Source organism: Dermacentor andersoni, chromosome 7, assembly GCF_023375885.2.
Source record: "Dermacentor andersoni chromosome 7, qqDerAnde1_hic_scaffold, whole genome shotgun sequence".
NCBI classification, from domain to species: domain Eukaryota; kingdom Metazoa; phylum Arthropoda; class Arachnida; order Ixodida; family Ixodidae; genus Dermacentor; species Dermacentor andersoni.
The window spans coordinates 8,377,501-8,395,135 of record NC_092820.1 but is presented as its reverse complement, the minus strand read 5'-3'; the positions used below and the strand labels follow the sequence as shown (position 1 = coordinate 8,395,135).

General features: G+C 47.7%; 1 protein-coding gene across 2 annotated transcripts in view; it reads right to left on the bottom strand.

Moving 5' to 3' along the window:
- Asator (tau-tubulin kinase asator) overlaps window positions 1-17,635 on the bottom strand; it is a 364,070-nt gene that overhangs the window by 100,216 nt on the left and 246,219 nt on the right. For both annotated transcript variants that reach the window (XM_050182415.3, XM_072289151.1), the window contains exon 3: window positions 3,736-3,883. In XM_050182415.3, the coding sequence (XP_050038372.3) occupies window positions 3,736-3,883 (148 nt within the window). The remainder of the gene's footprint in view (window positions 1-3,735; window positions 3,884-17,635) is intronic.

Here is a 17,635-nt window from a genome sequence, read left to right as displayed (position 1 = left end):
TCGCATCCCGTAGTCTATCGAGGGTGTCATCGATCCTCGGAAGTGGATAGACATCCCGCTTTGTGACGACGTTTAGCTTCCGATAATCAACGCAGAAGCGCAAGGTCTGATCCTTTTTTTTTTACCAGCACCACAGGCGAAGCCCACGGGCTCGTCGATGGTTGAATTACGTCGTCTCTAAGCATTTCTTCGACTTGTTTGCTGATGATCTCTCTCTCCTTCGGTGACATTCGGTAGGGATGCTGGCAAATAGGCCTCACAGCTTCGTCGACAATGATACGGTGTTTGGCGATGGATGTTTCTGGACTTTCGATGTCATTGACAAACACGAGGCGAATTCTCGTACAAGGTTCTCTATTTGCTGCTTCTGGCTCGGTGATAGTGCTGCTTCGATGTTGACGGATGCGAGTATCGAGTCTACGTTGTCAGACTCCAGTAGTGCAGCATCAGAAGGGCTCAAATCCGTAATCTGTTCACAATCGTTAAGGCGGGCAATGACGGTTCCCTTCGCAACACGCTGGACTTCATTTCCTAAATTAGTCAGGAATACACTTGAACACCCGTCACGCAGCCGAACAAGACCCCTTGCCATACAGCTCCCTTTTTCGAGTAAGAGCCCAGTGTTACTGTCTCCTATTCCTTCATAGTCGCTGAATACGGTGCTTCTTACGGCGACAGCTATGCTGGATCTTGGGGGTATCGTGACGTCATCGTCTATAATCTGAAGCGCATCGAATTGTTCTTCACACTCGAACGTCGCGATGGCGTGCTTCGTTGAGAACGACACGCAGGATTCCTGCTAGTTGATAACTGCACCGTTCGCCTGCAAAAAGTCCATTCCAATAATTAAATCCCCTGAGCATTCTGATAGGACAATGAAACTGGCGACGTATGCAAAGCCGCGTATTCCGATTCTAGAAGTGCACCTGCCCACCGGGTTGATAAGGTGTCCACCGACGGTTCGAATTTGCGGTCCTCTCCAAGGAGTCAGCACTTTTTTCAGTCTTCTGGTAAGTACTTTACTCATAACGGAATGGTTTGCGCCTGGGTCTACGAAAGCAGTAATTTCGCAGCCGTCTATAAACACACATAAATCGGAAGCTACGTCACTCTTTTCGCGACTGCTCTCGTGTCCGTCGTTATATTTCAGAATCAGCGCTGGAGGCTCCATTCTTGAGTCGACAGCGGCCTCACCTCCACAGGTCGCCGGTATTAGTTTTCCCGACGTGGTCTTTGGGGGCGTCGCCTTGGGGAGCTTGAGGATGGACGCTGGCTCGGTGATCGATACCTCAGCGTCACTGTTGACCGAGGTTGGTGTTGCTGTGAAGTCTGCGGGCTTTGGCGCGTTGACAAATACTCCTGGATCTCGAAAGGGCGTTCACCGTTTCTTGGGCAAGGAGCGTTTACGGAAAACCCCCGAAGTCCCGCTCTGCGGTATTCGCAGATCCTGTAGAGATGACCAGCTTCGCCGCAGTGGTAGCACAGCGGGATTCTATCAGAAATGCGCCATATGTCAGCCTCCCGGAATCTCCTCTCCGGCGGAGACGGCAAGAACCGAGGTTCGGGTACATGCGCAGTTGCCGCGACGAAAGTACGTCCTGGAGGTCCTCTGAGTACCTCGGCGTACGATACCGTCGGCTGTACCGGTGACGACGCTTGCGGCTGTGCTAGCGGGTGCTGTTCCACTTCTGCTAACGAAGAAACCGCTGTGGGGCCGTTGTTCAGCTGTTGCCTCTGGAGCTCTTCTCGAACCACATATCTTATGAGTTCTCGTAAGACCTCGACGCTGTTCCCGAACATTGCCGACATTGCATCCACAGAGGCGACGTTCATATCGCGGTTGTAGAGTATCGCACGCTGTTGAAGAGTCCTTTCCATAGTTGTCGCCTCGGAGCGGAATTCGGCAACGGTGCGTGGAGGGCTGCGAACCAAACCAGCAAAAAGCTCCTGCTTCACACCGCACATCAGGTGCCGAAGCTTCTTGTCCTCGCTCATGCTCGGGTCGGCCCGGCGGAGTAAGCGGGACATATCTTCGAGATACATTGCCACGCTTTGGTTTTTTCTCTGGCTTCTGGCTTGCAAAGCGGCTTCAGCTCTTTCCCGGCGGTCTGTGCTCGGATACGTGGCCAACAGCTCCCGTCGGAAGTCATCCCACGACCGGAGGACAGCTTCGTGGTTTTCAAACCACGTTCGCGGACAGTCTTGCAACGCGAAGTAAACGCTGCGGAGCTTCCGGTTTTCGTCCCATCCACTGTAGTCAGCGACGCGCTCGAAGCCTTCCAACCAGTCCTCGGCCTCTTGGAAGGTGTCGCCGTGAAAAGGTTCGGGCGTTAGCGGCTGATCAACAAGGATGCGGGTTGAGGCTGTCTGGAATGTCATTTCAGTATTGTCCGCTGCTTCTATTATAGTCTGCTCCGGCAAAAGAGGAAACTCAGCCGGCTCACCACGTAGGCGACGGCTCGTGCGCTGCTGGACTGAGGATGGCTCGTTGGGTCTGAGATGGCGTGGTTCCGGGCTGCTTTCTCCAACTCGAATTGGGCTGCAAATCATTACCCAGCGCCTCCACCAGAATTGTCAAGGACAGTTAAGGGAGTCCAGATACAACTATTTATTGTGGGCTAACGTGTGCCCTGGGGGTAAATGAAAAGCGCTGCCGCGTTCTAAACAGGAGATCAGGAATGCCTTCTTCTTCTTGTCTCTCGAGCGTCGCTTCCTCTCTTCTTCGTGTAGAGCCGACAACGGCCACCTGCGATGCGAGTGCGTGCGGCGAAAACACGTGCCATTATTTCGTCTTTTCTTCCAATACGCCGTTGTCCTCTTGAGGGGGGCGCACGAACCTGCGCGCGTTGTTTAACTAGGTTTCTGCCTTGTATCAATATATTTTATACTTTATAAAAAGCTGCAGAGTGTAAATATTTATTTGTAATCTAGTGTGAGAAGGCACCAGGGCAAAATCTGCAACAGTATGCGACAAACAAGCATCATTTCAACATTCATGTGCCTTTCTTGACTGAGTATGAGTTTCTGTGCAGGAAAGGAGTGCTCGACACACACACACACACACACACACACAGCGAAGTTAGCGGCGCGTACTTCGCACCGTGCGAATGTCTGCAAAAATGTTCGCCACTCAGTATTTAAAATGCCCGGGATATTCGCCCGAGACAAATTCAAGTTCAGAACTGATTCCGCCAGCGACTGGACTATTGGGATGGTTGTGAGCCTTCCCTGCACGCCTAGAATGAGCCCCACACTGCGGATGAGAGTTGCGCCCCAGCATTCAAGTTTCTCTAAGATGTCGACTAAAAACTTGAAGCAAGCGCATGCGCCTTGAAGCGTATTGTTGAGTAGAGCATTTTAAGCACACGTTTGAGCCCGCTTCCCAAGTGGCTGGAAAGTTGTTAATAACAGCCTTTACAGCGATCAAGTGTTTGTGGTGATAATCGGCTTCCTTTAGCCCACTTCCCCAGTGTGTTTTAACAATAAAAACAACATGAGGCTAGGACAAATTACAGAAAATGGCATTGCTAGGCTCTAACAATCTAATTAAGGCTCCAACATAAAAAAAATTGTGTTTACGGGCCTGTTTTGTAAATGGGCCACAAAAATGTTGCCATAGCCACAGCTGGCGCTTGTATGTTAAATAGGCGCGATAAGGACATTAGAAAAAAAACGGACAATTCGCTGAAAGAGTCAGACTCTAACTGAAAATCCCATGGGAAGGCAAATATATACCCTGTAACTTCTTGAGCACCGCCACCTCCATCTTGAGGACCTGCTTGGCTTGCTTGGCTGATTCGAGCTTGAGTGCCACCAGTTCCTTGGACACCAAGTCTAGGCCCTCGTAGATCTCGCCGAAACCACCACCGCCGATCTTCTTCACCTGCGTGAATTTAACGATTTTAACGTATAAGCAGTAATTAATTAATGGCTCGATACTCAGACTACCTCGTGTGATTTTTACTGCGAATGGAAAGGTGATCGCAAGGCAGACTCGGCAGTAACCTATCAGCAAATGGCCGCCACTGCGGAAGCCCGCCACCGCCGCGTTGTGCACAGCAGGAGAACGCCGTGGTCACCCATACGCGGTGAATAAGGTGCTTTCCATTCCGTGTGCCTTGTGCGCTCCAGGGAAGATTGTACGCTCCAATTATTATTATTATTATTATTATTATTATTATTATTATTATTATTATTATTGTTATTATTATTATTAGTCCCGCAGCATGGCGCCCAGTGAGGACACATGCTTTCCCTATTCGTGCTCTGATATTTTGAATACAGCTGTTCTTTCGCTTTGAAAGGTGTGAAAAAAAAAAGTGTCCGACGATTACGACACTTCCTCATGCAAAATTTGAGCGCAGCTCGATACGTGTGTTCATTTCGCGGTAGACCGAGACAAAGAATTTCAGACGGAAATCAGCGCACCGATTAGCAGTGGGCCAGCGCCTAGGAAGGGAAGGCTGGCATGGTGGGCGCCGTCGGAGCCAGGAAGAAGGCGACGACGTACGCCGACAGAGACACGACCGCGTTGGCGCGCCCAGGGACACTGACGCTAAACCCAGGAACGGGCTGCGCTCGAAAGCGTGTACATGCAACGTGTGTAACCTGGCCAGACGACCAAGTGGAGCTTTCCAAGTCCCGATCACTCTCCTTTAGCTGCGACTTGTGTAACTTAACACATCAGGGTGTTAGGCCTAGGGACAACGGTCTGACGGCATGATCCCCGCAGTTTTCCTCTTCCCAAGCCGGTTCCCACTTGTTCTGCCCCACTGGATGACTTTGGTGGCGACATCGCCGGTCTGCGTCGCCACCGTCTCGACGCGCAAGAAGGAATCTCGTTCTTGAGCCAAGTTTCCCAACTACGAGAGCAGTACGAATGGCTTCGTACCCGTGGCGTGGAGCAACACACCCAAGTACTCGCCTCCCTTCGAGCGGAGGTTCGTTGCCTGTACGATGAGCAATTTCTACGCCTTGGACGAAGCCTGTCGACTACGGAAGGTCTTCTACCGTTACTATTACTGCTACTGCTGCCGCGACGTGACCTGACGTACCCATATTTCAACGCGCAGCTGAACAGCCGCACAGCTGCCGTTATCGCGCGTGATATAGCTTCGTCCACTGAAAAAGCTCCCGAGACTAAACAAAAAAGCAAGAGTCGTGTCTCGGTTGGAGCCCTGCAGGCTTATCGATAGCTGAACGGTCGCAACTACCTATGGCTATTTTTGTGTCTAAGTTGAGCACAGAAACAGCCTCTTCCGACATGACGAAGCACTTAAAATTATCGGCGACTTAAAAGAATACATCATTCGTATTCTTCGTTTTATGTAGCCGTCGATTACGAAGCCAGCTGAGCTCAATGTTGAAGCCGTTCCGTGGGGCGCTTCTCGACGATATGATTCATGCTTCCGACACCAAGGATTAAAGTGACGTGTAATTTGGGCATCACTTGTCAAAACGCTCGTGGACTTCGCACCAAACGACCCGAATTTTGCTAGATTGCAATTTCGTCTGTTCCTAATTTTGTTATTCCTGAAACTTGGCTCTGAATTAGAACTTCCTCTTCAGATTTCTTTCTACCGCACTATGACGTCTTCCGCCACGACCGGGTATTTAGTGGATCTAAACTAAAAGGCGGTGGGGTACTGATTGCTGTTGGCTATTCACTGATATGTGGTCGGCGCAACGACATAGAAAGTATGCAAGAGCCGATTAGGCTACAAGTCAGCCTAGCCTAATGAGTCTAATATTGTTAATTGGATCTTTTTATTTAGGGCCAAATATTTCCCCTCTTCTGTTTGATGAGGCCCATGCGTTCTATTCAAAGTGTAATATATTCCCACAGCAAGCATAGAGTAACACTTTTTGGTGATACTAATACACCTGGAGTTGACTGGAGCACGCTTAGCTATTCTCATTACAATCATTACATAGAGAAAAACAGCAGCCTGTTGTGGGACTTTCTGTTCCCTCCAGCAGCATAACTTGATCGCCAATTCCTGTGGACACGTCCTAAACCTTCTCCTCCCAAAGGCTCAGGTTACAGTGCGTCATCCGTGACCAAAGATAAACTGCCTCTGCGCCAGGCCTGAGCCAGAGCTCCTCCACTGGCCGAAATGCTGCTCAGGCATGCTGCTCATGTTGGCTTATATGATCTCTTGTCCACTACAATTGTTCGCTGCTTACAGACAAAACTAGTCTTAATGACGAAGTGGATTTGTTTACCGACCTTGTGTTGAGCAGTATGCGCAAATACATTCCCCAGTGCAGACCCAAACGCTGTAAATATCGCCACTGGTTCTCGTTAGAATTATTACTGCGCTAAAGCATAAAAATCGCACCGAACTGAAATCTACAGATCCTGTGCTTACTGTACGGAGAGGAGAAATTCGGCCTCTCTGCAAACACCTTTATAAGCGGTATCACGACTCATCTGGTGTGTCCTTGGAAAAGAGCGCCTCCGACCGGCCACTGCAGTTCTGGCGGTGTATCGGTGAGTGCTCTGGTAAACGTTGAGAGAGTTTTCGCCTGGTCAGATCTAGCGGAGTAGACGTTCAAGAAGTTGAGGGATGCTGGCCATTTCTCATCCCTATGTGCAAGTTTCAACGCTGGTGCGAGTCCACGGCACACGATCGTTCCTACACCACGTTGTTTGATAAAAAGCTCGTGCAAGAATGCCTTAAGCGCTTGACGCCTTCCCTATCCTGCGGCCCTAATGGCAAACCCTCCGCAATTACACAAGCGTATGACAGCATTGATTGAGGTCATAAGGCTGGATTCACATCCACAAGGAAGACGAGACGTCGCATTTTGTTGTCCGTGTGAATCCAGGTTTATGACCTTAATTAATGCAGAGCGTTTACTAGCCCAAAAATCTGCACTACGGCAGTTTACTTATATATTTATTTATTTATTTATTTATTTATTTATTTATTTATTTATTTATTTATTTATACCTGGCAAACCCTTTGGGGTTTTACATGAGGGATGGGCCTATGTAGGTCATATTTTCAACTAATGCCTTGAAAGATGAATAAATTGGAGTGGTGCTCTCTTCAGTAGGTAGATGATTAGTCTTTCGCTATTTGAACTAAGAGTTCGGATGGAGGGGATAAACAGCCCCTGAATGGCTGTGGGGGGATGAAGTGCGATGCGCAGGCGTGATGATGGTCTGGTGCAGCAGCGAGTGATAAAACTTGTAAAAGAGACATAGTCTGGCTGTTTTGCGGCGGTGCTCGAGGGTTGAAAGGTTCAGAGACTTAAGTTTAGTGACGCTAGTGTCGGAGTGAATAAACCTTGCTGCGCGATTTTGTATTGATTCCAGAGCTATTGCCAGGTTAGATTGGTATAGGTCCCACATTGAGCATGCGTATTCCAGTTTGGGTCGAACAAGGGTCGAATATGCTAGTACTTTTACTGAAGCGGGAACAAGACGCAGGTTGCGGCGCAGCTAGCATAGAACCCGATTCGCATCATTGCTAATGCTGTAAATGTGTGAGGACCAGCCGAGGTTGATGGACCAGTTAATGCCCAAGGTCTTACAAAGAAGTCACGGCACATATTTCCGAACTGGCGTACCGTAATTAGCTGAAATATATGATTGGCGACTAAATGATTGGCGGCGGCGGAAAGTAAGTATTTTGAAGGTGAACAATTCAGTGCAAAACCCCCAACAACCCACAAAAAAGAGACGAGAAATGCACTAAAAAAAGTAAGCAAGGAAAATAAGTATAGCGACGTTTTTCTTCTTTTTTTGTGACGTTGGCAGAGATTAGCCAATTACTGCACCAAGTTTCAATGACGTTAAGGTCGGACTGCAGAGCACGAGCATCAGCGTCGTTCGCAATAGGACGATAGATTATGCAATCATCAGCAAATAAACGATTTTTCCAAGAACAACCTCTCGTTAAATCGTGAATGTATATTAAGCAGAGTAGTGGTACCAAGACGGTGCCTTGGCGGCACACCGGAGATAATGGGTGATAAATTAGACGAGCATTGGTTAGCTTAAACGAACTGTTGACAGTTAGTCAGAAAGTTGCGTATCGATTGGAGAACACAAGGCTTAAGATTAAGAGGCCGAAGCTTTAAGAGGAAGGTTCGTGAGGAACCTCATCGAAAGCTTTTGGAAATCTATGAAGAGGGCATCTATAGGTACGTTTTGATCAAGATGCGAGCTGTTGTCATTAACTAAGAAAGCTGCTTGAGTCTCCCAAGACATGCCTTTCTGAAAACTATGTTGATTAGGATTGAAAGAATTAGTGGATGTTAGATACTTTACAACATGAAAATAAATTATATGCTCCATTAGTTTCGAACAAACACTGCTAAGGGGAATAGAACGGTAATTGTGACACGATGACGACGATCCTTTTTAGCCCCAGTATTGACATCTATACGTAATATTCATTTGAATACTTGCACTTTCCCTCACCTATTGGTGTTCTTGGGTATGCAAGTCTGGCTCTATACCTGTTGCCTGGAACTGTTGCCCGTTTTCTCTTCTCTGCCACGTCCAATATTTTTAAGCTTGCTATTCAAAACATATCGTCTTTTGCTGTGAATAACTCATTGATACCGAATCAGCATGGATTTCACATCGACCGCTACACTATAACAAATCACGCAAGTTTTCTGACACAAATCTCCGCGCTGGTACTTCAAAAGGTACAGCATTTACTGGTACACCATTTACTGCGACCCCAGCGAAGCTTTTTATGTAGTTGACTGCTTCTGATCAAGCTTACGCACTTTGGTGATGACTCGTTAATCTCTTGCGTAGTTATCTTCTCCATGGGTGATGTTATGCTAACACCACTGGCCAAGCGTTTTCTTTTTTACATGGCAACTAGCGGCACCCCTGGAGGATCAGTATTAGGACCACTCTTCTTTTTATATTTTCGTTAATGACACTCTTTCCGCTATGAGGAAGTCTTCTTTCCTTCTATATGTCGAATACAATTCACACTGTTGATGATTGTCGCACCCTGCAGTCAGGCCTTCTTTAGTTCTTTATATGGTGAAAATATAACTTCACTTTGAATCCTGCTCAGACCAAAGTCATCTTTCACATGCAACATAGCACGCATTTCTTGTTTTTATTCTGCAGATTATGTAGAATTGCGCGCTGTCTGCGAGATCAATAATTTCGGTGTACTTTTCGACACAACATCACACTTTTCTGCGCATGCTAAGACGGAGTACGCGCTCTGTTGGCTCTGTTTGCAGACGATCAAGGAAATTTAGGTTCCGCAAGTTGTACAGAACAATCTGTTTTCCCTAACTCGAATATGCGTCGGTTCTGTGGAATGGCTTTGTGAGATCGGACAGCGAGATTATAGATCGGGTCCAGAAAATGTTTCTAAGCATATATCATCAGCGTTTTGTTAATACGGACACTGGACCTTGTTCTAGCACTGTTGGATTACTGTCATTTCTCTCACTTTACTGCCGACGTAATCGCGCTCACTTTCTGTTTCTTTCCAAACTTCTTCATGGTACTCTCACCTACTCGGAACTCCTCAGCCCATGTTTCGCAAGTCGTCCGCGTCCCAGTCCGTCGTTGGAAGCGGCATGCGCGAGAGGCAGTCAGCGTCGGCGTGTCGGCGGCCGCTTTTATAAGAAACGGTAAAGTTATATTCCTGTAAACGGAGTGTCCAGCGCGCAAGCTGGCCCGACGGATCACGGAGATTAACCAGCCAGCAGAGAGAATGACGGTCTGTCACCATAGTGAAGGGGCGCCCGTACAGGTACGACCGGAAGCGCTGTACTGCGAAAATAACTGCGAGACATTCTTGCTCTGTAACGGTGTAGTTACGCTCGGACTTACTTGAAGAACGACTCGCATAGGCGACGACGTGCTTTGGTGTCGACGCGTTGAATAAGGACAGCGCCGATGCCAATACCGCTAGCGTCCGTATGAACTTCTGTGGGAGCCGCATGGTCAAAGTGTCGGAGAGACGTCAGACGAGACTTCAGCTCACGAAAACTAGCTTCACATTCAGGAGTCCATTCAAAAGGAACGCCCTTCTGGAGGAGGCATGTCAGCGGATACGCGATGTTGGCAAATCCACAAATAAACCGGCGGAAGTACGAGCAAAGCCCTAGGAAACTGCGTAGCTCTTTTACATGGCGAGGTTGCTTGAAGGCTTCCACCGTAGCAGTCTTCGCTGGATCAGGTCGTATACCGTCCTTATCCACTAGGTGCCCCAGAACGAGTGTTTGGCGCTCTCCAAAATGACGCTTCTTCGAGTTGAGCACCAAACCCGCTTTGTCCAAGCAGTCTAGCACAAGATCGAGACGTGCGTTGTGCTCACTGAACGTGCGCCCGAAAATCACTAGATCATCCAGATAGCACATGCATACTTCCCACTTCAAACCACGCAGGATGTTGTCCATGAAGCGCTCGAAAGTTGCAGGCGCATTACAGAGCCCGAACGGCATCACATTAAATTCAAAAAGTCGATCTGGTGTTACAAATGCCGTTTTCTCCTTGTCTGCCTTGTGCATAGGAATCTGCCAGTACCCTGACCTCAAGTCAACAGACGAAAAGTAAGACGCTGATGAGAGGCAGTCGATAGCATCATCAATACGCGGAAGAGGATATACGTCCTTTTTAGTGATGGTGTTGAGGCGGCGGTAGTCAACACAAAATCGCCATGTACCATCTTTCTTTCTAACCAGAATCACTGGCGCTGCCCACGGAGTACAGGATTCTTGGATTACATTCTTATTTAGCATTTCGTGGACTTGGTCATTGATCACCTTGCGTTCCGATGGTGAGACTCTGTATGGTTTCTGTCGCAACGGTTGGGCAGATCCCGTATCTATGCGATGGTGTATACAAGGAGGAGGAAACAATGGTGGTCCCTCTTGCTGGAAGAAGTCAAACAGTCGGGCATGTTTTAGCAGAATATTCGCCACTTCGTGACACTGCTTAGTGCTGAGTGACTTGTTTACCATAGTCAGAAATCAGGAGTGCGCCGCAGGCCAGACATGAACGAAATGGCGCTCATCCGCAGAATCACGGGCCTCTGTTAGAATGGCGAGCGATAGCACGTGAGCTTCATGGTAGGCGGCAAGTTTCAGACCCTGTGGCAGCATTGTAGGTTCACTCGAACAGTTTACGGTCCATAAGTTAGTGCGTCCCTGAACAATTGACAGCGTGCAATACGGTATCAGTACATTCCTCTTGATGCAACTCAGATGAACGGGCTCCACGGTATCGTCAAACGTTCCGTCGGTGGTAGGGGAACAGGCAACTGAAACACACGTTGCGGATAACGGAGGCACAACTGTATCCCGGGATACACAAATCACACTTTCACGATACGGTGGGCCTTCCATAAACGCAGCAGAAAAGCTCGTACCCACACTGATTTCACCTGTTTTGCAGTCAACGGTGGCACCACACAGTTTCAAAAAATCAAGGCCCAGCATTACGTCATGCGTAGAATGAGGTAGAACAGTGAACTCCGCGTAAAATATTTGACCACCCAAGGTAACGTCTACATTACACACGCCCACAGGATACAGCAACTCCCCACTCACTCTGCGAAACGTATCGGCACGGTCCCAGCGAAACATCACTTTTCGTCCTAGGAGGCTTTTGAACGCAAGACTCATCACTGAAACGGTTGCTCTCGCGTCCACTAAGGCCATGGATGAAACCCTGTCAATTAATATAAACACCTTATTCTTAAACATGCAAATGGTTGGAGGTATCACTGTCGACATGGAAGATTGTCCAGCGACCTCACCTCCAACGGCCGCGCTGGCTAGTTTTCCGGAGGTGGCGATGGGTATCGACGCCGCGGAGAGGGCGATCGGCTTGCACGAAGAGCGGGTGGTGGTGTCAAGCTGCGATCGGATACTGGAGAACGGTTCCGCAGCGGCTCCGGGTGCTGGTGAGGCAAGATTCCTAAGTATGTGTGCGAGGGCGAATATGTTTCGCCCAGAGGAGCGCGGTAGCGCCTAGACATCGTCGATCGGTCGAACCTCGGTGGTTGGCGGCAATTGCAGTACCTGGCAATGTGACCCAAGTCGCCACAGCTATAACACATAGGTAAACGACGATCGATGAACTGCCCTTCGAAATGCTCAGCCGTGGGGGGTCGTGTAGCAGAGCGAAGCGGCTGAGCCTGCTGCACAGGAGGAACGGTCGGTCAGCGTGCAAACCTGCTGGGGCGAGGGTGTTCTGCAGGTCGGTGTTCGGGCGTAAATGTGTCCTCACGTGGCTTTGGAGCAGCTCTGTGGTTGACGTCTGTGACACATACCGCCGGTTGCCAGGAAGCGCAGGGCGCGGCAGGCGCCATGTGTTGCGGGTAATAAGCATCAGGTTGTCGTATGACGTCGCGCGTAAGTTCCTGGCGCCGCAGCAGTTCTTCACGCACGATCTGCCGTATGGTAGACGAAAGATCGGCAGACGGGCTCTCATCGACGCTGGCAACGGTTGTCACATTCGCCAGGCGTCCAAATTTTGGCACAATGCGACGTGTTTTCGACGTCTCAAACGCACGGCAATGAAGCACGACATCTGAGACGGATTCAACGTGTTCCCGGCTTATGAAAAAATTGTATACATCTTCTGCAATTCCTTTGAGGAGATGTCCGACTCGGTCTTCCTCGGACATCTGCAAATTTACAATTTTGCACAGCTTGAGGATTTCCTTTATGTATATAGTGCACGTTTCTCTAGGAGCTTGAGCTCTTTGAGGAAGTGTTCCGTTTGGCGTGGGTGTCGCCAAAACACTTGTTAATTTCCTCGACAAAGCGCTACCACGTTGTTAGGGTGTCTTCGTGGTTTTCATACCACATCAGCGCTGTCTCACTCAGAAAGAGTGCGGCATATTCAAGCTGAGTGACAGAATCCCAACGGTTGTAACGGCTCACACTTGCGTAGTGCGTGACCCACTCGTCGACGTCTTCGCCCACTTTTCCCGCGAACGAGCGTGGTTCCATGTAGTGCTGCAAAGGTCCAACTAGCGCTGACCTTTGAGAAGGTGAAACTAGAGCTGGCATTTGTCCACCTCCATCCTGAGCCATAGGGAAGGTCGTTAGACCGGCAAGACGACGGCACCGGCGAAGTTCTAGATGTTGCGACTCCGCGGTACGTTCTGTCGTACCCAGCACCTCCACCACTCTGTTACGCCCACAAAAGGCGTTACTTTGAAGCCGGGTAGAGTTAGATGCGATGGCCTTGATCAGCTGAGCGCTTGTCGAGATTCAGCCAGCCAGCCACACGTCGTCTTCTTCGTTCACCACTCTTCGGTGCCCCCGCATACTGTTTGTTGAGGCGTGAACCCACTATGCGCGTAAGAGCGTCACAATATATATATATATATATATATATATATATATATATATATATATATATATATATATATATATATATATATATATATATATATATATATATATATATATATATATATATATACGCTTAAATATCGAACCGCAATAAATCAGCGCGGAGTAATGCGTGCATTTGAACAGATTTTAGAGCGCAAGAAGAGGGACACAGCACACAGTCGGGACGAGATGAGCGCTGCACGAGTGGAGATTATTGAAAATAATCCCCACCACGTGCGCATTCCCTTTGAACCGAGTTGGCGGCACGTGCCAGCAGGCTCGCAATTTTAACCTGTCTGGTGCACCTTAATATTCGAAGCCACATTGCTCGCCACAGAAAGCTTGCTGCTGTTGCATGTTTTCCATTGCTTTGTGGCACCAATTTTCCAGCCATCTTTACCAGCCAGATTTATTTACGTTATGCCTGGTGAGCTCGAGCAGGTAACCAATTTCACATATTTATCGTAGCTGGGTAAACGCTGTGGCATTCCACCAAAACAAGCTCTGATCCTTGTCTCTATTTGATAAGATCAATCATTTCGACCCCACTCTAAGTGAACAGCTTATCATGCGTCCACGGTATTCGCTGAGCACGAGGTCCCGGGACCGAATCCCCGCCACGGTGGCCGCATTTCGATGGAGATGAAATGCGAAAACACCCGTGTACTTACATTTAGGCGCACGTTCAAGAACCCCAGAAGGTCAAAATTTCGGGAGTCCTCCACTACGGCGTGCCTCATAATCAGAAAGTGGTTTTGGCACAAAACCCCATAATGTTTTATCACGCGTCCATCTACATATCATCCCGTTGTGATTACAAACTTAAAGTTTGTGTACCATCTTGTCGAACAAATTTGTGCCAGCATTCCTTTATTTAAAGAACAAGCCTGGATTAGAACCGCCTTCCTATTTCCATCGCCCCTATTCCAGACATTGCAGGTTTTAAGACAGCCGCAAGCAACACGTTGTGTTAATACTTTATTGCTGCACATATATGTATTTGATGTTCATGTATACCACTCCTTTCTGTAATGCATTCTGGCCTGGAAAGTATAGTATTAAATGAATACAACAACCAACAATCAAACCCCGGCCCTCAGCCCCCAGCAGTTGCGAAGCAACTGACCACGGCGGCGGTCAGACCTGCGACGCAGCAGAGGGTGCTAAGAATCCCTCGCTCCGGACAGGCCGCCATTGGAATATGAACCTGGCAAAGTTTAACGCTAGAACCTTATCTAGTGAGGCGAGTCTAGCAGTGGTATTGGAGGAATTAAGGGGCAGTAAATGGGATATAATTGGGTTCAGTGAAGTTAGGAGGCCAAAAGAAGCATATACAGTGCTAAAAAGCGGGCACGTCCTGTGCTACCGGGGCTTAGCGGAGAGACGAGTACTAGGAGTCGGATTCCTGATAAACAAGAACATAGCTGGTAACGTACAGGAATTCTATAGCATTAACGAGAGGGTGGCATGTCTTGTTGTGAAACTTAGTAAGAGGTACAAAATGAAGGTTGTACAGATCTACGCCACTACATCCAGTCATGATGACCAGGAAGTCGAAAGCTTCTATAAAGACGTGGAATTGGCGATGGGTAGAGTGAAAACAAAATGCACTATACTGATGGGCGACTTAAATGCCAAAGTAGTCAAGAAGCAGGCTGGAGAAACGGCAGTGGGGGAATATAGCATAGACACTTGGAATAGCAGGGGAGAATTATTAGTAGAGTATGCGGAACAGAATAATATGCGGATAATGAATACCTTCTTCCTCAAGCGGGATAGCCGAAAGTGGACGTAAAGGAGCCGGAACGGCGAGACTAGAAATGAAAGAGACTTCATACTCTGCGCTAACCCTGGCATCATACAATATGTGGAGGTGCTCAGCAAGGTGCGCTGCATTGACCATAGGATGGTAAGAACTCGAAATAGTCTAGACCTGAGGAGGGAACGGACGAAACTGGTACATAAGAAGCCGATCAATGAGTTAGCGGTAAGAGGGAAATAGAGGAATTCCATATGAAGCTACAGAACAGGTATTCGGCCTTAACTCAGGAAGAGGACCTTAGTGTGGAAGCAATGAACGACAATCTTGTGGGCATCTTTAAGGAGTGTGCAATAGAAGTCGGTGGTAACTCCGTTAGACAGGATACCAGTAAGCTATCGCAAGAGACGAAAGATCTGATCAAGAATTGCCAACGTATGAAAGCCTATAACCCTACAGCTAGAATAGAATTGGCAGAACTTTCGAAGTTAATCAACAAGCGTGAGACAGCTGACATAAGGAAGTATAATATGGATAGAATTGAAGATGCTCTCAGGAACGGAGGAAGCCTAAAAGCAGTGAAGAAGAAACTAGGAATTGGCAAGAATTAGATGTATGCATTAAGAGACAAAGCCGGCAATATCATTACTAATATGGATGAGATAGTTCAAGTGGCTGAGGAGTTCTATAGAGATTTATACAGTACCAGTGGCACCCACGACGATAATGAAAGAGAGAATAGTCTAGAGGAATTCGAAATCCCACAGGTAACGCCGGAAGAAGTAAAGAAAGCCTTGGGAGCTATGCAAAAAGGGAAGGCAGCTGGGGAGGATCAGGCAACAGCAGGTTTGTTGAAGGATGGTGGGCAGATTGTTATAGAGAAACTGGCCACCCTGTATACGAAATGCCTCATGACCTCGAGCGTACCGGAATCTTGGAAGAACGCTAACATAATTCTAATCCATAAGAAAGGGGACGCCAAAGACTTGAAACATTATAGACCGATCAGCTTACTGTCAGTTGCCTACAAACCGTTTACTAGGGTATTCGCAAATTGAATCAGGAGCACCTTAGACTTCTGTCAAGCAAAGGACCAGGCAGGATTCCGTAAAGGCTACTCAACAATAGACCATATTCACACTATCAATCAGGTGATAGAGAATTGTGCGGAATATAACCAATCCTTATATATAACTTTCATTGATTATGAGAAAGCGTTTGATTCTGTCGAAACCTCAGCAGTCATGGAGGCATTACGGAATCAGGGTGTAGACGAACTGTATGTAAAAATACTGAAAGATATCTATAGCGGCTCCACAGCCACCGTACTCCTCCATAAAGAAAGCAACAAAATCCCAATAAAGACAGGCGTCAGGCAGGGAGATACGATCTCTCTAATGTTATTCACAGCGTGTTTACAGGAGGTATTCAGAGATCTGGATTGGGAAGAATTGAGGATAAAAGTTAACGGAGAATACCTTAGTAACTTGCGATTCGCTGATGACATTGCCTTGCTTAGTAACTCAGGGGACCAATTGCAATGCATGCTCACTGACCTGGAGAGGCTAAGCAGAAGAGTGGGTCTAAGAATTAATCTGCAGAAAACTAAAGTAATGTTTAACAGTCTCGTAAGAGAACAGCAATTTACAATAGGTAGCGAGGCACTGGAAGTTGTAAGGGAATACATCTACTTAGGGCAGGTAGTGACGGCGGATCCGGATCTTGACACGGAAAGAATCAGAACAATAAGAATGGGCTGGGGTGCGTTTGGCAGGCATTCTCAGATGATGAACAGCAGGTTGCCATTATCCCCCAAGAGAAAAGTGTATAATAGCTCTGTCTTACCAGTACTCATCTACGGGGCAGAAACCTGGAGGCTTGCGAAAAGGGTTCTACTTAAATTGCGCACGACGCAATGAGCTATGAAAAGAAGAATTATGGGTGTAACGTTAAGGGATAAGAAAAGAGCAGATTGGGTGAGGGAACAAACGCGAGTTAATGACATCTTAGTTGAAATCAAGAAAAAGAAATGGACATGGGCAGGACATGTAATGAGGAGGGAAGGTAACCGATAGTGATTAAGGGTTACGGATTGGATTCCAAGTGACAGGAAGCGTAGCAGGGGGCGGCAGAAAGTTAGGTGGGCGGATGAGATTAAGAAGTGTGCAGGGACGACATGGCCACAATTAGGACATGACTGGGGTTGTAGGAGAAGTATGGGCGAGGCCTTTGTCCTGCAGTGGGCATAACGAGGCTGATGATGATGATGAATAAAAACAAGTAAATAAATAAATAAATAAATAAATAAACAAATAAATAAATAAATAAATAAATGGTTTCTGCACCTTTTCCAGATGCTTTGCAGAAACGCTCTCAACCTGAATTTTTCGCTCGCACGAGCGCGCCTCCATCTGGCGCCCCAAGCGACTGCAAGTTGGAAACGTGCGCGCTTTCTACAAGGAATAATAAAATAATAACGCGCCATTTTCAGTGAATGGTAGGCTCGGCTACACAGTGAACGGAGTA